This window comes from Dendrobates tinctorius, unplaced genomic scaffold, assembly GCF_039654945.1.
Source record: "Dendrobates tinctorius isolate UK_male_01 unplaced genomic scaffold, ASM3965494v1 ptg000039l, whole genome shotgun sequence".
NCBI classification, from domain to species: Eukaryota; Metazoa; Chordata; class Amphibia; order Anura; family Dendrobatidae; genus Dendrobates; species Dendrobates tinctorius.
In genome coordinates this window covers 44038857-44062005 of record NW_027361707.1, presented here as the reverse complement: position 1 = coordinate 44062005, position 23149 = coordinate 44038857, and the positions used below count along the sequence as shown (strand labels likewise).

At 42.2% G+C, this 23149-nt stretch overlaps 1 protein-coding gene across 2 annotated transcripts in view; it reads left to right on the top strand.

The window, feature by feature from the left end:
- Positions 1-23149, top strand: part of KCNIP4 (potassium voltage-gated channel interacting protein 4) — a 976654-nt gene that overhangs the window by 937538 nt on the left and 15967 nt on the right. For both annotated transcript variants that reach the window (XM_073574668.1, XM_073574667.1), the window contains exons 5-7: positions 813-920; positions 12159-12263; positions 15023-15085. In XM_073574668.1, coding sequence (XP_073430769.1) covers positions 813-920; positions 12159-12263; positions 15023-15085 — 276 coding nt within the window. The remainder of the gene's footprint in view (positions 1-812; positions 921-12158; positions 12264-15022; positions 15086-23149) is intronic.

Genomic DNA, 23149 nt, shown 5'->3' with positions numbered 1-23149 from the left:
GTATGTGCCATAGAGGCGTCCATGGTTGTATGTGCCAAAGAGGCGTCCATAGTTGTATGTACCATAGTAGAGGCGTCCATGGTTGTATGTGGCACAGAGGCGTCCATGATTGTATATGCCATAGAGGCGTCCATGGTTGTATGTGCCATAGAGGCGTCCATGATTGTATGTGCCATAGAGGCGTCCATGATTGTATGTGCCATAGAGGCGTCCATGGTTGTATGTGCCAAAGAGGCGTCCATAGTTGTATGTGCCATAGTAGAGGCATCCATGATTGTACGTGCCACAGAGGTGTCCATGATTGTATGTGCCATAGAGGCGTCCATGATTGTATATGTCATAGAGGCATCCATGATTGTATGTGCTATAGAGGCGTCCATGGTTGTTTGTGACATAGAGGCGTCCATGGTTGTATGTGCCATAGAGACGTCCATGCAGCTGTTAGCACCTGACCCTTCCGTCTGCGAAACAGCCCCTTAGCGAACCCTTGCTCTTCGTCAATGGGAGATGAGACTACATTATTAGCAAGCATGGGGTGAGAAATTGATAAAGTGCCGTAGAAAGGAGATGAAGGTGAAAATGAAAACTAGGTCATTTCACCCTTGATGCAAAAACTTAGTAGTGTGCTGGTGTACAGGATGGTACATACAACAGCGAGGGGGTCATATCACTGATTATAAAGTGTTTGCTGCAGATTTAGTGTTTTTTGTAAGTATGCAGCATGTGATCTTTCATCGGGTTTTGTGGACTTAACGTTACAGCCAGTAGTTGTTGGCTCCTTACTTTTTCATATTTCCATCTTGTCTCTGTAGGACTTTGTAATGGGACTTTCTACTCTGCTGAGAGGGACAATCCAAGAAAAACTTAACTGGGCATTTAATTTATATGATATTAATAAAGATGGATATATCACTAAAGAGGTAAGAGACTTTCCTATAATGTATAGAAAAATTGTATTATTCCAATCATTATTTTCTATTCCATTGGCTTCGGTATTTCACTACACAAGAATTTATGGTGAAATGTGAAAAACATCTGGATTGTAAAAAAAAAAAAAAGGGAAAAATGTGCATGTGTGTGTATGTATGTGTGCGTGTTTGGACACATCGGTTCATGCAAAGATTTTCCATTATCTTATAGGAATGTACGCATTGTAGTGTCAGACTGAAGGCAGCAAAACAATGAAGAAACGCATGAAAATAAGGAGTAAAGAAATATGCATGAAGCGAAGCAGAATATGTACTACAGCTTAAGTTAGTCAAAATCCTTCTTTTTACTCTGCTGACATCTTTGCCCCTCCTCTCTAGTAATTCTCTTAAGAAGCCTCATCGGGTCGTCACCTGGAATGGGTTCCAATGAACAGGTTTGCCTCACCAAGAGTTTATTTGTGGAATCACTGGCCTTCAGAAAGTGTTTGTGACCATCGGTGTATTTTGCAGAAGAAATGTAGGCACACAGATCCCAGTGCTTAACCATATTACACAAATGATGTAATTCAGAATATGGAAAGGACCACCCAACTAAGTAAAAAGAAAACTGTTCATCATTACCTTAATACATAAACATCAATCAATCTAAAAAATTACTAGAACCTTCAATGTATCCTTAAGTGTAGTCATGAAAACCATTAATCGCTGTGATGAAACTGGCCCACACAGGAAGGAAGACCTCTGCTGCATAGGATAAGTACATCAGAGTTACCAGTCTCAAAAAACACAAATTGAAAGCATCTTAGACAACAGCCTTCAAAAATAATGGGCAGTTAAGGAGTAGCATTCACATCTTAACATCAACTGTCCAGAGGAGACTGTGAGAATCAAACTTTTTTGTTCTCTTCAAAGAAGCAATTACTGAAGCCTGCAAATAAAAAGAGACTTGTTTGGAAGACGAAACACAAGAATTGGACATTAGATCAGCGGAAATCTGTACTGTGGTCTTATGTTAAAATTTGAAATTTATGGTGCCAACTGCCATGTCTTGTGAGACACCGAAAAGGGGAACGAATGTTTTCTACATTTATGGTGCCCAAAGTGAAGCACGGAGGGAAGATGTGATGGTGTAGGGTGCGTTGCAGATGATGCTGTCGGTGATTTATTCCCAATTCTTGGCACACTTACCCAGCATAGCTATCACAGTACTCTGCAGGGACATGCCATCCGATTTGTTGATTTGCCCTTACTGGGATCACTATGTGTGTCGCAACACGGCAAAGACCCCCAAATCATGCCTCCATTCTAAGTAAGGACTATGTAAAAAAGATGGGGAAAGATGGAGAGCTGTGTCAGATAACATGGTCTCCTGTTATGATTGAGTCACCGAGGAGGAAAAAACAAAACACAAGCTCAGCCCAGAAAATCAAAGAGGTTGGAAACTAGCGGATTGCAGACCCCTAATCCTATCACACAACTAGCAGTAGCCATGGAGTGTTCCTACGGTGATCCTAGACACCTCGTCACAGCCGGAGATCTAAATAAGCCTAAAGAGAGAAAAGGGAAAAACTGACTACCCCAGAGCAGACCCCAAAGCAATAGGCAGCCCCCAACATATAATGACGGTGAAACGAAATGAAAACACTAACACAGATAGAAAGATAGGTTGAGCAAACGATGGGGCCCAAGCTAACTAAAAAGGACAGGACAGAAAAGCTGCTGTCTGCAATCCGAGAAAACCCTGCTAAAAATATTACCAACACAACTGATAAGCAAAAAGGACCCTGAAGTCACTAGACTTCAAACCCTATATCAGCACTCAGAATATTCTGAAAGCAGAGCAAAAGAGAACACTGATCAAGGAATAAGAATCCAGCACATCCCTGGCCGGGGATGGCTGAACTCAAAAACCAAGGTAAACAAAACCAAAACTAATAAGTTCAATAGCAGAGCAAAAACTTATCTTTGGGAAGCAGGAATCAGACTGGTCTCCAAGAATCCAGCAGAGAAATCACCAGCCACTCAGAAGGGCGTCGGCTGCCTTTTATCCAATCTGATGTTCCTGTTACCCAGTCACAATCCACCTGATTAGGTGTTTGATTTCTTTCATCCAAATCAGCCTCACTACCTTCCTTCACCAGAAGAGGGAGATCCTTGGACACAAAAGGTGAATGTACAGATGAGCTCACAACAGTCTCCACAACCACCTTTGTGTTTGCTAACTGTGTAAGAAGGCTAATGGATGGTTAGAATACCCTTGAAAACTCTTGTGCAAGTATGTTAGCACAGCTGAAAACAGTTTGGCTGATTAGAGAAACTATAAACCTGACCTTCCTTTGAGCTACAGTAGTTGAGAATCTGGAGCATTACATTTGTTGGTTCCATTAAACTCTCAAAATGGGAAGAAAAATAGAACTTTCTTGTGAAACTCGACAGTCTATTCTTGTTCTTAGAAATGAAGGCTATTCCTCGCGAGAAATTGCCAAGAAAATGAAGATTTCCTACAACTGTGTATACTAATCCCTTCAGAGGAGAGCACAAACAGGCGCTAAGCAGAGTAGAAAGAAAAGTGGGAGGCCCCGCTGCACAACTGAGCAACAAGACAAGTACATTAGATTCTGTAGTTTGAGAAATCGACGCCTCACAGGTCCTCAACTGGCAGCTTCGTTAAATAGTATACACAAAACGCCAGTGTCAACATCTACAGTGAAGAGGCGACTCTGGGATGCAGGCCTTCAGGGCAGAGTGGCAAAGAAAAAGCCATATCTGAGACTGGCTAATAAAAGGAAAAGATTAATATGGGCAAAAGAACACAGACATTGGACAAAGGAAGATTGGAAAAAAGTGTTATCTACAGACAAATCCATGTTTGAGGTGTTTGTATCACACAGAGCATTTGTGAGATGCAGAACAACTGAAAAGATGCTGGAAGAGTGCCTGACGCCATCTGTCAAGCATGGTGGGGGTAATATGATAGTCTGGGTTTTTTTTGGTGCTGGTAAAGTGGGAGATTTGTACAAGGTAAAAGAGATTTTGATTAAGGAAAGCTATCACTCCATTTTGCAAAGCCATGCCATACCCTGTGGACAGCGCTTGATTGGTGCCAATTTCATCCTACAACAGGGCAATGACCCAAAGCATACCTCCAAATTATGCAAGAACTATTTAGGGAAGAAGCAGGCAGCTGGTATTCTATCTGTAATGGAGTGGCCAGCGCAGTCACCAGATCTCAACCCCATTGAGCTGTTGTGGAAGCAGCTTGACCGTATGGTACGCAAAAAGTGCCCATCATGCCAAACCAACTTGTGGGAGGGGCTTCTGGAAGCATGGGGTGAAATTTCTCCAGATTACCTCAGCAAATTAACTGCTAGAATGCCAAAGGTCTGTAATTGCTGCAAAGGGAGCATTCTTTGACGAAAGCAAAGTTTGAAGGAGAAAATTATCATTTCAAATAAAAATCTTTTTCGAACCTTGTCAATGTCTGGACTAGATTTTAAATTAATTTGGCAACTCATTTGATCAATAAAATTATGAGTTTTCATGGAAAACACAAAATTGTTGGGGTGTCCCCAAACTTTTGAACGGTAGTGTGTGTGTATATATATATATATATATATATATATATATATATATATATATATATATATATATATATATATATATATATATATACACATACCGGTATGTGTGTGTGTGTGTGTATATATATATATATATATATATATATATTTGTAAAGCACTAGCAGCACTGTAATAGCTCATGGTGCAAATCTGTACTAATTAAAAACAGGTAAAGGGAGAAGACTCAATCTTTGCATTGTATGTCTGTTTGTGCCAAACTAAGCATAAAGAACAGAAAGAGGAAAAGAGAACTGTCTGAGGACCTTATAGCCAAAGTTGTTGAAAAATATCAACAATATCCAGAGATCTTGATGTTCCATTGCTCACAGTACGCAACATAATCAAGACGTTTACAACCATGGCACTGTATCTAATCTTCCTGGACATGGATGGCAGAGAAAAATTGAAGAAAGGTTGCAAAGTGGGATAGTCCGAATGGTGGATAAGCAGCCCAGATCAAGTTAAAAAAAAAATCATTCTGTCCTACAGCCTCTGGGTGCATCAGTGTCAGCTCAAACTATCTGTTGACATTTTAATTTAATGAAATGCTATGGCAGGAGAACCAGGCGGACCCCACGGCTGAAACATAGACATAAAAAATCACATTGCAGTTTGCCACAATGTACGTAATTAAGCCAAAATCCTCCTCAGAAAGCATCTTGTGGATAGATAAAACCAAGAGCTTTTTTTTAAAGCACGTCATTCTACTGTTTACCAAAAATGGAATGAGGCCTACAAAGAAAAGAACACAGTACCTACAGTCAAATATGGTGGAGGTTCAAATATGTTTTGGGTTGTTTTGCTGCCACTGGCATTGAGTGCAAGGCATCATGAAATCTGAAGATGACCAAAGGATTTTGGGTCACAATGTCATGGATCTTCCAGCAGGACAATGACTCTAAAGATACTTGGATGGAAACAAAGAGCTGGAGAGTTCTGAAGTGGGCAGCAATGAGTCCGGATCTAAATCCCATTGTACAGCTCTGGACAGAACTGAAAATTGCTGTTGGGAGAAGGTGGCTTTAAATATGAGAGACCTGTAGCAGTATGCAAAAACAGAGTGGTTCAAAATTCCAGCTGAGAGGTGTAAGAAGCTGGTTGATGGTTATAGGAAGCGATTGATTTCAGTTATTTATTCCAAATTGTATGCAACCAAATATTAAGTTGAGGGTGCCAATAATTTTGTCCGGCCCATTTTTGTTTTTTTTTTTGTGCAAACTTATGTAAAATTTGCATGTGTATAACAAAACATGTGTAAATGCAATCATTTTCTGGGAGAAATACTTCATTTTCCAGGGTGCCAACACTTTCGTGCACACACCCTAATGATCTGGCTATATTATTACACCAGTTGCAGCAAATGAAATTAGATGATGAAGTTCTGTAAGTCGAGATCTATTTAATACTGAATGCCACATACATTATTTCCTGTGGCAGATATATGCTATATCACCAGGGGTGGTTAGTAGTCACTTACTACAGTGGCATGTAAAAGTTTGGGCATGCCTGATAAAAATTACTGTTATTGTGAACAGTTAAGCCAGTTGAAGATGAAATTATGTCTAAAAGACCTAATGTTAAAGATGACACATTTCCTTTGTATTCTAGTCTACAAAAATATATAGTAATTTTTTAAATTTTAAAAACCACATAAAGGAAAATGGGTGGATGCAAAAATTTGGACACTTTTGGAGATTTGTGTGTTCAGATAATTTTGAACAAGGTTTCAGATGTTAATTAGCCTATTAGGGTTATGGCTTGTTCACTATCATCATTGGGAAAAGCCAGGGGATGTAAATTTCCCAGCTTTATAAAAGCCCAGCCTCTTCTAACTTTGTGCCAAAAAAACAGCAGCCATGGGTTCTTCTAAGCAGCTGCCTAGCACTCTGAAAATGAAAATGATGGAGGCCCACAAAGAAGGAGAAGGATATAAGAAGATAGCAAAGCATTTTCAAATTGCCCTTTCCTCAATTCAAAATGTAATTAATAAATGGCAGTTAAGAAGAACAGTGGAGGTTAAGATAAGGTCTGGAAGATCAATCAACATTTCAGTGACAGCTGCTCGTAAGATTGCTAGATAGACAAATCAGAACCCCTGCTTGACTGCAAAAGACCTTCAGAAAGATTTAGCAGACTCTGGATTTGTGGTACATTGTTCCACTGTTCAGAAACACCTGGACAACTATGGCCTTCATCGAAGAGTCATCAGAATAAAACCTCTCCTGCATACCATAAAATTCAGCATCAGAAGTATAAAAAAGAACATCTAAAGAAGCCTGATGCATTTTGGAAACAAGTCCTATGAGCGGATAAGGTTAAAATAGAACTCTTTGGCCATAACGATCAAAGGTATGTGTGGAGAGAAAAGGGCTCAGAATTTCAGGAAAAGAACATCTCACTAACCATTCATCATGGGGGTGGATCAGTCATGCTTTAGGGTTATGAGAAACAAATACACATGGGACCAAGGCAATGCATATATCAACTAGAAGACTTATAGGTGTGTAACTATAATAATAGTGGTATATATGTGCATCGAAGACAAACGCATGGGCCATTCACATACAGTGAACAAGTCAGTAAGACAGTGTTTACACCACCAAGAGACTGGAACACAGTGAAACACAGTACAACAAACGTGAAAAAATACTCTGCTGTAAAAAAAATTCCATCAATAAACAGCAAGTGCTAGTAAAAAGATGATCACAAAACAGGGTATTTAGTTGATACGTTTTTTGCAAAAAATGTATACTAAGCCGCTCTACCAAACGTCAAGGTATACCCATCAGGGCAGTCCTATCCAATGTATTTAAAACCTGACCATGTGAACAGTACCTATATGAGCAGGATTCAGAGAGGTAATGTCTGATGTGGACATGCTGTGTGAGATGGGTTTATATGTTCATGGCCCACATGAGAGGGGTGGAGACCTCCCAAAAACTTGCAAAAGCAAGAAACCAATTGAATACAAACTCATGGGCCATGCACATACAGTGAACAAGTCGGTAAGACAGTGTTCACACCACCAAGAGACTGGAACACAGTGAAACACAGTACAACAAACGTGAAAAAATACTCTGCTGTAAAAAAAAATTTCAACAATAAACAGCAAGTGCTAGTAAAAAGATGATCACAAAACAGGGTATTTAGTTGATACGTTTTATGCAAAAAATGTATACTAAGCCGCTCTACCAAACGCCATATGCATGGAAGAGAATGGCTTACCACTCGGGTCAGTGCAGTAGAACCAAGAAAGGAAAATCCAAATGAGAGGTAGGAAGGTAATGACAATAAGGCATGGATGGAAAAATTAAATACTTTTAGGCTGGGGTCAGACTTGCGAGTACAATGCGAGAAACTCGCGCATCAATACCCAGCACTGTCGCCGGCACTTGGGACCGGAGTGTGCGATTGCAGGTATCTCTATGCAGTCGCACACTCCGGTCCCGAGTGCCGGGTATTGATGCGAGAGACTCGAGCTAGTTTCTCTCATCACGCTCACAAGTCTGACCCCAGCCTTATTGAAACAATTGGTGAAAAGGTGGCACTAACAACAGTAAAGAATGCCTGCACATACAACTATAAAATCTGATAAAAATGCGTGAAGATCAGAAAATTTGAATTATAAACCACTAAAGGTACTCACTATACCAGACCAAATGCTCAAGAAGCAGGGATTAAATGATATGGGAATATTCATGAGAGTCATGGCACCTGCAAAGCTTGCAACCTGTGTCCAATGCTGGTAGAGATCAATGCCCAGGGATGTGCAAAGCAGTATATAGAAGCAAAGCTCAAAAAGTGAACTGTGTAACAGCAAATAGGTAATGGATGTGCTGAAACACAACAAAGAATACATATAGAAAAGATGATCAAAAGGCAATATATGCATAGACAATACAATTTTTATTAGTACAAAAATTAAAATCACATAGTCAAATACCAGTGTGAAATAGAAAAGTGCAAGATGTCTATCACTTATAACACTCAAGGACGTGCAAGTCCAGGAAGGACCTCACAGATGAAGTATGCAGATATTAGTACACAATATTTTTCTTTGCTAAGCATAAAGTAGCAGGCATTCATGAATAGACCTATAACATTCTTATTCACCTAGCGCCACCTAATGCGCCACAAGTTTCAACATATTAGAGCGGCAGAATGGCATCAAATAAATCACTAACATACCCCTATAATGGGGTTAATGCCGCATATATCCCCATATTGGGGCCACAGGGTAGCGGCAAATGAATTCCAAAAAATCCCCTATAATGGGCTTAATACCACAATAATAGGTCCCAATGATGTCTGTCACCACAAGTGTAACGGTATTAAGGCGGCAAAATAATATCAAATAAACTACTAGCAATCCCCTATAATGGGGATATGTATTCTATGTGGTAACTGATGATAGGCCATTATAATCCTACCATTATATGGTTAATTAACCATGTGGGTTCGTCAGACCTGTTGGTATGAAACACAACAAGTTGGTATGTAGTTGATGAAGGGGGTGTAATATAATCCGACCAAAGAATGAGGTAGAGTATAGGAGCATCTCACAAAATTAGAATATCATCAAAAAGTTAATTTATTTCAGTTTTTCAATACGAAAAGTGAAACTCATATATTATATAGAGTCATTACACACAGAGTGATCTATTTCACGTGTTTATTTCTGTTAATGTTGATGATTATGGCTTACAGCCAATGAAAAGTCATTATCTCAGTAAGTTAGAATACATTATAACACCAGCTTGAAAAAAGTATTTTAAAATCTGAAATGTTGGCCTACTAAGATGTAAGTTCAGTAAATGCACTCAGTGCTTGGTCGGGGCTCCATATGCATCAATTACAGCATCAATGCGGCGTGACATGGAGGCGATCAGTCTGTGGCACTGCTGAGGTGTTATGGAAGCCCAGGTTATTATTATTTTAAACATTTTTATAGCGCCATTTATTTCATGGCGTTTATATCAGGATCCTGACAGCGCCAGCGTACAGCCTCTGCTGAGCAGGGACTCACCCGCACTGTAGGGACCCCTGGGGACAAGAACAGCCAGAAAGTACAGATGCACAGGACCTGAACGCTGACGTTTAGCCAGCCGGCACAGGACCTATGGTCATGTGACTGCAAGGGGGCGGGGCTTAGCGTCCTGCTTTCAGAGCACGTAGAAAACTCAGTGGGGCAAAACGGAGGTCATACACAGTACGGGCAAACAAGGTACAGGAGGGGTAAATAGACGGGAGGTCAGACAAAGCCAAAGGTCATACACAAGAGAGCGGTGCGGTACCAAAGGGACGAGCAGAGAGCAGTCGAGTCACAAGCAGAGAGTCATACACGAGAGAGCGGTGCGGTACAAGAGGGGCAGGCAGAACTCGTAACAGGGACAGAACCGGATCACAACCAAATAAGCAACAAGTTATCAGGCACAAGGCACACGTATACAAGAGATCAACTAACTCAGCCGAGGGCAGGAGTATAACTGACACTGGACCTAGGTCCAGTGAACATTAAATAGCCGCCCTCTGCCAGAGAGAGGCAGAACAATTAACCCCCAGTCTGACCAGGACGGGCCAATGCGAAACCCCGTCCTGGATCATGACAGTTTAAAAGTGAAAGGGGCAAATATAAACAAGTACAATAAACATAAGCAAAACAAGGCACACCCAAGTACAGAAGGAGAGAGAACCCTGCCAGTGAGGGCTCACAGTCTACAGGGAATGGGTGAGGATACACTAAGAGAGGGTAGAGCTGGTCGTGCGGCGGTTCAGTAGACTGAGGATCACAGAAGGTTGTAGGCTTGTTGGAAGAGGTTGGTCTTAAAGTTCTTTTTGAGGGTTTCCTTGGTAGGGGAAAGTATGATGTGTTGGGGTAGAGAGTTCCGGAGTATGGGGGAAGTACGGGAGAAGTCTTGTATGCGGTTGTTTGAAGAAGAGAAAAGAGGAGAGTAGAGAGGGAGATCTTAAGATGATTGAAGGTTGCGTGTAGGTAAGTACCGGGAGACCATGTCATAGATGTATGGAGGAGACAGGTTGTGGATGGCTTTGTATGTCATAGTTAGAGTTTTGAACTGGAGCCTCTGGACAATAGGAAGCCAGTGAAGAGCTTGGCATAGAGGAGAGGCTGGGTAATAACGGGGAGACAGGTGGATTAGTCACACAGCAGAGTGTAGGAAGGAATGGAGTGGTGCCAGAGTGCTAGAGGGGAGGCCATAGAGTAGGAGGTTGCAGTAGTCGAGGCGGGAGATAAGGGCATGCACTAGTGTTTTTGTGGTTTCATGGTAGAGTAATGCACAGATCCGGGAATATTTTTGAGTTTGCTAGATAAAATAAAATGTTTTGCGCTGATTTTCAGGTATAAATGTATAATTAATTTCCAAGTTCTATTTAAAAGAATGAGGATTTATATACGGCCATCTTGTAAATGCTCATTGTTTTAAATAGAACTTTGGAAATTAATTATACATTTATACCTGAAAATCAGCGCCAAACATTTTATTTTGTCTAGTTTGCTCACTCATTGGGTCTTGTTCGTATAGACTCCTGTTTTTTTGCTGCGGTTCTTCAGGAAGGTTGCATGCGCCACTATATTTATCTTTAGTATATTTTTGAGTTTGAGTTGGCAGGAGGAGGCAAGAAAATCAAGGTCCCAAAATCTGGAGGAAGAGTGGAAAGACAGACAATCCAAGCTGCTTGAGGTATAGTGTGAAGTTTCCACAATCAGATTTGATCAGATTTTATATTTGTATGGAGGCACACTTTCCTTTTGTTAGTGCCACCTTCTCATCAATTGTTTCAATAAAGGTGTTTTATTTTTCCATCCATGCCTTATTGTCGTTTCCTTTTACCTCTCATTTGGATCTTCCTTTCTTGGCTCTAATGCTTTAGAGTTGCATTGCAGCTTATTGCATGGGGAACATTTCACGGGTAGAGGGAAGAATGGATTCAATGAAACTTCAACAATTTTTTGATGCAAACATAACACCATCTGTAAAAAGGCTGAAGTTGAAAAGAGGATGGCTTCTACAAATGGATAATGAGCCTAAACACACGTCTAAATCCACAATAGACTACCTCAAAAAGCACAACTTGAAGGTTTTACAATGTCCCTCACAGTCCCTTGATCTGAGCATCATTGAAAATCTGTGGCTTCACCTCGAATTAGCAGTGCATGCAAGACGACTTAGGAATCTCACAGAACTGGAAGAATTTACAAGGAAGAATGGCTGAAAATCCCTCAAACAAAAGTTGAAAGATTCTTGGCTGGCTACAAAAAGCATTTACAAGCTGTGAAACTTTCAAGAGGGGGAGCTACTAGGTACTAACCATGCAGGGCGCCCAAACTTTTTTATCGGCCAATTTTCCTTTTTGTAATTTTTAAAATGTAAATAATGAAATTATATCGTTTACCTAAAATTCAAAGAAAATGCATCATCTTTAACTTTAGTGCTTATAGACATCATTTCATCTTCAACTTGCTTACCATTACAATATCAATAATTTCGACCAGGGGATCTTAAACTTGTACAGGCTTTTGTATATGTCATCAAGTAGAAATGTGACGCATGGCAGCTGATGTTGATGTCTACTGATCATGTCTTACAGGAGATGCTTGACATCATGAAGGCCATTTATGATATGATGGGTAAATGCACATACCCTGTTGTTAGGGAAGATACCCCAAAACAACACGTGGAAAACTTCTTCCAGGTAAGATCCACATATAAAGCTGTTATCTGTGACATATTGGTAGAGAATGTTTAGAGGATAGAAATTCATTTGACTTGTATACATACAGTTCTCAGAATGGTCTAAGTGCAGTTTTGGAACATTTATCCTTTTTTTCTTAAAGAATAACCATCAATTTAGTTTTTTCATAAATCAATTGTGTCTATGAGAATAAGAAACATTGTAAAATATCCTATCAGAAAAATCCACTTTCTACTCCTCCAGGACTATTTATGCATTCTCAAAATTTTTAATTCACGGGTAAAATCTGTGTTCAATTAATTAATTTTTTTTTTTCATTTACTGATATAGGAGATGTCAGGTTGTGCTCATAAAGTTCTATGGAGAACTGTCATTTCAGTAGAGCTTACAGCGGAATGTCTGTGTCGGCTTCTAGCTCCTCCCCCTCCGTAGAAATTAAAAACACCTATCTCAGTAATGGGAAAATCTATCTTCGCTGCATAAAAGATTTTACAGACTTTAGCCATGAACTTAGAGAGAGATATCAGTCCAGGAGGAGACAGAAACAGAGCTCTCTGATCAGATATATTACATAGTTTCTCATTTTCATGTGCAGTAGTGATTTATTAAATACAATTTAAAAGATGGTTACTCTTTAATTTAAGATCCTCTACTGGTTTTGCCTCAAAATAATTCATGCAAAAATTGCATCAAAATGACATTGTGTGTAAGACCTTGAGCATCAACATAAGGTAACATTTTAAATAAGTTTATATTTATTATTTTACCCCATACTCACAATTTAGATACAGATATAACCTAAAGGGTTGCATCATCTTCTTCAGGGGTCACCACTCACCTGTCAGTGCCGGTGCGCTACTGAAGATCGGACCATGGTCACACAGCTGAATTGTAACATGCGTTTTCCCTGGCTGCAAGCAGAGCCAGCATTGCTTTTGCAGTGTGGGAGAAGCTTAGAGAAGGATCCAGCGATCCGGTGAGCTTGAGAGCAGCGCTTGAATGTTCTGAAGCACATAGCACACAAGCCTTGTAAACCGGCCACGTCTGAGACTGAATATCACAGTGATCAAAAGTAACCAATAAGAAAATTTCCCATTGTAGCCAGGTTACCGGCCACCAGATCACTGCACATGCGCCTGACATTTTTTTTTCCAGGAAGATGACACTGGGCTAGAGAACTGATCAGGAGGGACTGGGGGATGGTGGAGGTACCGGGTGGTCTCAGGGGCATAATTTCTCTTGCCTCTGACATGTATATCATGTCAGAAGAGAGAGAAATCATTGGAACAGCGGGCACACTTTTTTTTTGTGATCGCCGTTATTCACTGAATAATGGCGATCACTTTATCGGACACCGGAAAATCCGGCCGTGATCATGTTCTCGTGGGTCTCAGCTACCCCTGAAGATTTTCTGACTCTGAGGTGCACTAGAGCCTTTTAAAAGGCAATGAGGGAATAATTACCCTTAGTGGTCGCCGTTTTAATGCATATCGGCAGTCGCTAAGGGGTTAATAAAAAGTTAAGCGCAAAGTTTTATATTTTAACAAACACTTTGCAAGTTTACACATTTAATAAGACAAGGCTACCCCTTTAAGAAATCTACAATATTCACGCCTCCCGAAGAAGCAGTGTGAAACGCGCGTAGAGGCAGAAGGACGTTTGGGGATTTCCCACGTGCACACCACTTAGTAATGTATTCCCAGCTATTACCATTACCTATGTACCTGAATGGCCATTAGTGCAGATTTTTCCTTTTTAGATAGCAGCAACAGTGGGCTTACAAAATATCCATAGCACATGACTTCCTGTAGACTAAGATAATCCATGCTTTTCATTGCAGCCTACATTAATGCAGGTTTAGTGTCTTTTGGGATTATTATTGTATTTTTTGAGTCTGCTCTTGGTTGTTCATATCAACTTGAGTTATTTCTGCTTTAATTTATATACGTGGCACTTTATTTTCTTATTGTTTCAGGACTTGACTATACGCTCATTATACTGGGCCTTGCTATATTTATAGTTTTTTGCACTAGGGCACCGTATGGCATGATTGTCCCTCTTTTTTAGGACCAAGCATTTATCTATGACTTTTTAGGGTATGTGCACATGCTGCGGATGCTGCTGCGGATCCGCAGCGGTTTTGGTCCTGCGGATCCGCAGCAGTTTCTGCTGTGGTGTACAGTACCATAAAAGCAATGTAAAGTGAAAACCGCCGTGCACACGGTGCGGAATTTTCCGCGCGGACTTTGAATTGATTTTTAAATCCGCAGCATATCACTTCTTTGTGCGGATTCCGCAGCGGTTTGGCACCTGCTCCATGACAGGTGTCAAACCGCAGGCTAATCCGCAGATAAACGGCAGGTCTTTTGACCTGTGGATTTACTTGCGGATTTAGACAAATCTTTGCGGAAAATTCCGCAGCAGAATCCGCAGCGTGTGCACACACCCTTAATGTTGTTTATTAATAAAAAAAATACTTTTTATTCGGTAGTACCTTCGGTGACCATTGTTTCTATTTATTGGTAACCTATTTTGTGATTAATTTAGTTTCTTTAGGTACATTTATTTTGATGGGTCTAATGATTTAGGTCATCCGTCTGTGATAATTTTAACACCATAACTTTTTACTTTGGCAAAGAACGTGGAAAATATGTTAATGATAAAAATGTGACTTATGTAATTTTTTTAATGAAATTTCCCACTTAATATACACTTTTGTTAGGAGGGCAGTTATTATATCTAGACTATGTATTTTACAGAAAATGGACATAAATAAAGATGGAGTCGTCACTATAGAGGAATTCATAGAAAGCTGCCAAAAAGTAAGTATCGAACAATCAAAATATAACTTGTGTTCAAAAGGCAGCTCACAGAAATAAGTTTATTGCCAGCCATGGTTGTGTTATGTGTATTATGTATTTATTGTAGCAAGGAGAGAAAACGTCAGCATACAGTTTCATACTGTATAAAGGAGGTCTATCAGCACAAAATGACTATTCGAGGAGACCTAATGATGGTGTACTTACTTAAAAAAATCATTAGAGCAGCTGTAAAAGATGAACATTTTATAATTCCAACTAGAGCTTATTTTAATACCAAGAAGGATAAGAACAGTATATAGGATTTGTGACGAGGTCAGCTTACGCTGAGTCGATTTCTTTAGAGTGGACCCTCTGGGTCGTGGCACCCACCCACCTAGGGTGAGCTGACCTTGTGAGGAACCACCCACTATACAGGTAGTGTCAGGGGCAAGACTAAGGGGGTGAGCCACCACGACTGCTGGCACCAGACGGCCGCTCAAGGAAGACACAATGTGAGTGTCTGACGAGCAGGAAACAAGACAAGACGTAAGTTCAATTTATCTTCAGTAAGTCAAATTCAGGATAACACTAGGTGCAAAACGTGATAACAAGCAAAACACAGCAAGGTGCGTGCGTAGCACACCAAGGTCCATGGAATAGTACGTGCTAGAAGGCAAGCCCGGTTACCGGCAAGGACACAATGGCATCGGACTCCGGACAGCTGGCAGGGATCAGGGCATCAGGCTGTAGACTTCATCCTTACGATCTCTGGCAGGGATGGCAGGTTCTGGGATTCCAGCAGGCAAACCAGGGTACAGACAAGGAGGCACGACAGATCTCCAGGCATGGTGCGTGTTAGGAAACACGCCGAGGTCCAAGGCAGGATTCCAGGCAGGGTGCGTGCTAGGGGCACACCAGGGTCAAGGCAGATGCATGTGTAGGGAACACGCCAGGGTTCAAAGTTCAACATACAAGACAGGATGCGTGTGTAGAGACACGCCAAGGCACAAGGGACAAGGCAGAGTCCTGCGCGTGCAGAGGGCACGCCAGGGTCATAGTTCAAGGCAGAGTCCTGCGCATGCCGAGGGGCACGCCAGGGTCAGGGTTCAAGGCAGAGTCCTGCGTGTGTAGAGGGCACGCCAGGGTCATAGTTCAAGACAGAGTCCTGCGCGTGCAAAGGAGCACGCCAGGGTCAGGGTTCAAGGCAGAGTCCTGCGCATGCAGAGGGCACACCAGGGACAGAGTACAGGCTAGGACCTGTGCATGCGAGAGGGCATGACAGGGTACATGGCAAGGCCTGCGCGTACTTTTACAGAAGCACGGGGAGGTATGCCACGGGGCAGGCAAGGGGAGCACGCAAAGCACAGCGCAGGGACAGCGTGGGTGCAAGGAAGCACAGAGAGCACGGCTGGGGCACTGGCTAGCTGGACGGGCTGCAGCACAAACAGGCGGGTAAGACTCCAGCGAACCCGGCTGGGGCATAGCAGGCGACACAGCTGTCACTGACCGAGCACGGCTGAGGCACAAGCAGGCGGGCACGGCTAGGGCGGGCACGGCTGAGGCACAAACAGGAGGCTAGGAAGGCCAGGCGCATGCAAAGGGCACACGAAGAAACAAGGCAAGGCAAAGCAAGAAACAAGGCAAAGCTAGGCAGGGTACGGAACAATGAGCAGAACGTAGGCAGAAACACAGAGCCAGGTCAGAGCGAGAACAGAGCTAGCGGCAGAGCGCAGGCCGAAGCCCTGAGCCGGGTCAAGGGAAAACCTTGAGACTAGCGTGGAAATGTGCAAGAGAGCACCAGAGCTAAGAGAGGAGCAATGGTGCGTGTGCCAGGAGGCACTACAGAGCGCCATAGGTAAGAGAGGTGGAATGGTGCGTGTGCCAGGAGGCACAACAGAGCACCATAGGTAAGAGCAAGGAAGAACAAGCAAAGACAGAGAACGTAGGAAGGACCACAAGGCAAAGCATTGCAAAGGCAAGACAAGGCAAAGCAGGCAAGGCAGAGAACATCGGAAGGACTACAAGTCCAAGCATGACACAGACAAAACATGGCACGAGAGATAACACAAGACAAGGCACGAAACAAGAGGCAGAGTACAAGCACAGAGCGTGTGCAGAGACGCACTACAGAGCAGAGTGCAGGGGCACAGAATACAGGGAGCGACCGAGCAGACCAAGCAGCCATGCAGGGAATAATAATAATAATAATAATAATCTTTATTTATATAGCGCCAACGTATTCCGCAGCGCTTTACAGTTGAACAGTTTCAAACACAACAGTCATAAGTAATAACGTTAACAATACAATAATTAAAGCAAAATAAGACGACCCTGCTCGTGGGAGCTTACAATCTACAATGAGGTGGGGGAGATACAAAGCACAGGTTTGTATTTACAATGATGTATTTACAATGATAGTCCAGCCATCTTCAGGGGGTGGGGGATAGATGGAGATAGTGAATGGGCTACACACACACAAGCATAAAATGACTTTGATTACTGAATGTGATAGGTCGCTCTGAACGAATGTGTTTTGAGCGAGCGCCTAAAACTATGCAAATTGTGGATGGTCCTAATATCTTGGGGTAGAGCATTCCAGAGGATTGGTGCAGCACGGGAGAAGTCTTGGAGTCGGGAGTGGGAGGTACGGATTAGGGTAGAGGTTAGTCGAAAGTCATTTGCAGAGCGCAGTGGTCGGTTAGGCCGATAGAAATGAGGGAGGAGATGTAAGGGGGTGCCGCACTATGGAAGCAACGCGATACTCAGGCCCCGACCATAGGAAGGGGCGGTGTGATATAGCACCATAGCACCTGCAGTTCCGGGTCAGGATCAGGGAAGGACTTCCGGTTCAGATCCTCCAGGATCATAGAGAGCGTTGCTAGATCAGACTGGGCTGAACCATAGACAAGGTCACATGATCAGGGGCTCCAAGAATACATAGAGGATTGCAGAATCAGACAGTGCTGGAACATAGGAAAGGTCACATGATCAGGGGCTCCAGGAATACAGAGGATTGCAGAATCAGAGCAGAGACGAATGGTTACCTAGCAACGGCGTGCAGCCATGAGGTAAGGCGCACATGCACACTGCTCCAGGCATCTTGCAGCACGAGACATAACGGGCATGAGAATTCAGTGCATCTGCACACCGCTCCAGGAGTCATGCGGCATAACAGACATGGCGGGCATGACAGGCATAACGGACATGACAGGCATAACGGACATGGCGGGCATGACAGGATTCTAGAATGGATTTTTAAAGTATGGTAAGTACACCAGCCTTATCAGGCCTAATAGATCTATGTAATAATATAATCTGTTTGTAATGTGAAGTCTAGTGACTGATTCACTTTATAGAGAGCCTCTCAGGAACAAAAAAAGACTGTTCAAACCAAGTGCAGGCGCTCGGTGCACCCTTGGTGTGGCCAAACAGTTCAGTGAACCTTCCCATCTACTGAACTTGTTTTCCATCACTGACAACTTTGACTTTATAGAAGAGAGCGGAGACAGATGGAAAACAAGTAGATGGGAAGGTGCATTGAACTGTTTGGCCACACCAAAGGTGCACAGAACGCCTGTGCTTGGTTTGAACAGTCATCTTTTTGCTGAGAGACTCCCTGTAAAGTGTATCAGCCATCATATTTCACAATACAAACAGCGTACATTATTAATACATCTCGGACTGATGAGCCTGGTGTACTTACTTTAAAAATCCATGTCAGAAGGCGTGTATAATTCTGTCATTATTAAAGGTAAAAATTCTAGTTAAATTCATAAAATGTTTTTTTAACAAGAATATTATACAGCCATTCTGACGAGTTGTGGGATGTTATTTTTTTTTGGTTTCAAAGTTAGTACACCATCATCAGGTCTAAGAGATCTATTTGTTGTATTTAGTAATACAGGCAGTTTGTATTGCAAAATCTGTATAAACCTTTAAAACACCACTGATTAATAGAGATTAAATAACGAAATTCTCCGCTGAAACACTTCAGGCCCGAGGGCCGTCTGCTCTCAGTCGTGCGCAGTCAGTGGAGGATTCAGTCAGAGGTTATTTGGAATTTGATATTTAATTCAACAGATTTATAGATGGGCAACAAAGACATAAAGTGCAAGTTCTGAGCCATAAGACGTGTCAGGAAAGACTCCATGAACCTAAATTTATAACCTGGAGGACAGACGGTAAGGGCTTGACATGATTGAACCTTTAAAGGGTCAAGGCTCAAATAAGGTTCAGGTAGATATTTTCCAAAAGAAAGTTTACTAAGAAAGTTGTAGTCATGTAACAGTTTAAGAATCAGCAATAAGTCATTTTCTATTAAGCCTGGGAGAAACATTAGCCCATCTTATCGAATATGGCTGGGACCCTAGGAGGCAGAGACCATGCTATTTTAGAATTTTGGATAACTAGAGGAGGAAGACCTGTGAAGACTCAGACGTCAAGGTTAGATTTCAGAAAGGCAGATTTTAAGGGATTCAGAAAGAGAATTGGAGGGATCCAATGGCTGGATATCCTTAAGGACAAAAATGTCCAGGAAGAATGGGAAATCTTGAAAAATGAAATTCTTAAAGCACAATTGTTAACAATTCCAAAAAAGAGGGAAGAATAGGAAGCGTTTAAGGAAACCAGGATGGATGAACACAGAACTTAAGCACATGCTAAAAAGGAAGAAAGAAATGTTTATAAAATGGAACGAGGGAGGCATAGCTAAAGAAGAATATAATGCCGTCTGCAGGACCTGCAGGGCACGAATCAGATTATCTAAAGCTGACAATGAATTGAGGCTTGCAAGCGACGTCAAAAGCAATAATAAAGGATTTTGGGGATATGTCAAAAGTAAAAGAAAACTCAAAGATGCTATAGGATTTTTACAGGATGAAAATGATGAAATGGTAAGACAGGATGTTGAGAAGGCCGAACTTTTAAATTCCTATTTTGCATCTGTTTTCTCTCAGAAAGGAAATGTAACATCAACTGTTCTTCACTGTCCTATTAAGGGAATAGAAGAATCCAGGATATCTATAAACTGAAATATAGTGAGGAAACACTTAGCTAACCTAATTGAATTCAAGTCTCCAGGTCCAGATTAATTACACCCCAGAGTACTGAAGGAGATAGCAGAAGAAATTTTTGAACCGCTCTCCATAATCTTTGAAAATTCGTGGAGAACAGGAGAGGTCCCAGAAGACTGGAAAAGAGCAAATGTTGTTCCTATCTTCAAAAAGGGGAAGAAGGTGGACCCAGGCAACTATAGGCCAGTGAGTCTGACTTCTATACCAGGAAAGATCTTTGAACAAATTATTAAACAACACGTATGTAAGTACCTGGATAAGAATGAAGTGATTAAACAGAGTCAGCATGGGCTTGTAGCTAATAAGTCATGTCAGACTAACTTAATTTCCTTCTATGACAGAATCACTGATTGGGTGGATCAGGGAAATGCTGTAGATACAGTATATCTTGACTTCAGCAAAGCATTTGACAAAGTATCTCACACAATCCTTATTGAAAAAATGACTAAGTGTGGAATAGGCAAGGCAACTATTAGGTGGATTCATAACTGGCGTAGTGATCGGACCCAAAGAGTGGTCGTAAATGGCTGCGCATCCAGTTGGAAGAATCTCTCAAGTCGGGTACCACAGGGCTCTGTTCTGGGCCCTGTATTGTTCAACATCTTTATCAACGATTTAGATGAAGGAATTGAGGTTAAACTGATTAAATTTGCTGATGACACAAAGCTAGGAGGGATAGCTAATACTAGAGAAGAGAGAGAGAAGATTCAAAAAGATATAAATAAACTGGAGCAGTGGGCAGCAACTAACAGAATGGTTTTTAACAGGGAAAAATGCAAAGTACTACATCTGGGCAAAAAAAAGTAAAAAGCATATACAGAATGGGAGGAATAGGGCTAAGCAACAGCACTTGTGAAAAAGACTTGGGTATACTGATAGATCACCCACAGACTGAATATGAGTCAACAATGTGATGCAGCAGCAAAAAAGGCATAATGCAATTCTAGGATGTATTAACAGAAGCATACAGTCTAGATCACGTGAAGTCATTATTGCCCTCTACTCCTCTTTGGTCAGACCTCATCTGGAATACTGTGTCCAGTTTTGGGTGCCACATAAAAAAGACATCAACAAACTGGAGCAAGTTCAGAAAAGAGCGACCAGAATGGTGACCGGTCTGCAAACCCTGTCTTATGAGAAAAGGTTGCAGGATTTGGGAATGTTTAGCTTGCAGAAGAGAAGACTGAGAGGAGTCTTAATAACTGTCTGCAAATATCTCAAGGGCTGTCACATTGCAGAAGGCTCATGTTTATTCTCATTTACACAAGGAAAGACTAGAAGCAATGGGATGAAACTGAATGGGAGGAGACACAGATTAGATATTAGAAAAAACTTTTTTACAGTTAGAGTGATCAATGAGTGGAACAGGCTGCCACGAGAGGTGGTGAGTTCTCCTTCAATAGAAGTCTTCAAACAGAGACTGGACAGATATCTGTCTGGGATGATTTAGCGAATCCTGCTTTGAGCAGGGGGTTGGAGCAGATGGCCCAGGAGGTCCCTTCCAACTCTACGATTCTATGATTCTATGTTTAACCCCTGCAAAACCTATGACGTTTAGGTACGTCATAGGTCGTGTCGCAGCATTTTATGCTGGCTCTGGAGCTGAGCCCGCATCTTTTCCGACACAGGATCAGCTGTCATGAATCACTAACGGCCGTGTGTGTAATCGCGATTCTCCCACGGCTGTTCACATGTTAAATACTGCTGTCAGTCTCAGACAGCGGCATTTAACTCACTCTTACAGAAAGCGCTTTACAAACCCTGCCCATCGGCGCCCCTGTCACATGATCGGGGTTGTGCAGAAGATCCCGCTTGTCATTGCAGGCGTTCATAGCAGATGATGATTTTTGCAACACGTTACACGACTGAAGCCCTCCTATGTGTAGCACAAGGGATCGGATGATCGCAGCTTCAAGTCTCCTAAGGAGACTATTGAAGCAAGTAGAAAAAAATGCTTTTTAAAAAATGGAGATGTTCGAATCACCCTCCCTATTGACCTACAGCCACAAAATTTGGCACAGTCACACGTTTGGACCCCGAGAGCGTCATAAGCTATGTTGTGAGGTGAAATTTTAACCCCACGCGTTCCAATTCACCAAACAATATTACCCCTATCTACATAATGGGGCAAAAGTGTACTCCCGCCTTACCCGTTACCTCTCCAATCACTCCCTTCTAGACCCTTCACAGTCTGGCTTCCGCCCTCTACATTCGACGGAAACTGCACTCATCAAAGTGACCAATGACCTTCTGACAGCAAAACGTAACGGTTACCACTCTCTGCTCATTCTTCTTGACCTATCTGCAGCTTTCGATACTGTTGACCACCATCTCCTACTCTCTAGGCTCCAGTCACTAGGCATTAAGGACACTGCTCTCTCCTGGTTCTCTTCCTATCTCTCTGACCGCTCCTTCAGTGTTTTGTTCTCTGGCTCTACTTCATCTCCTCTTCCTCTTGCTGTCGGGGTACCTCAGGGCTCAGTCCTTGGCCCCCTTCTCTTCTCTCTCTACACAGCCCCAATTGGACAGACCATCATCAGATTTGGCATTCAGTAACATCTTTATGCTGATGACACTCAACTATATACGTCTTCCCCCGACCTTACCCCTTCTGTACTACAGAACGCCAGTGACTGTCTGTCCGCAGTCTCCAATATCATGTCCACTCTCTATCTGAAACTCAACCTCTCCAAAACTGAACTTCTTCTGCTCCCGCCGTCTACTAACCTCCCTAAATCTGACATTTCCCTCTCCATGGGTGGTACCACAATAACACCCCGGCAGCAGGCGCGCTGTCTGGGTGTTATGTTTGACACCAATCTCTCCTTCACATCGCATTTACAATCTCTTGCCCGCTCTTGCCACTTACACCTAAAGAACATCTCTAGAATCCGCCCTTTTCTCACCATGGAAACAACAGAACCCCTCACTGTAGCATTGATCCACTCCCGCCTGGATTACTGCAACGCTCTATTAATTGGCCTCCCCGTCACTCGACAATCCCCTCTCCAGT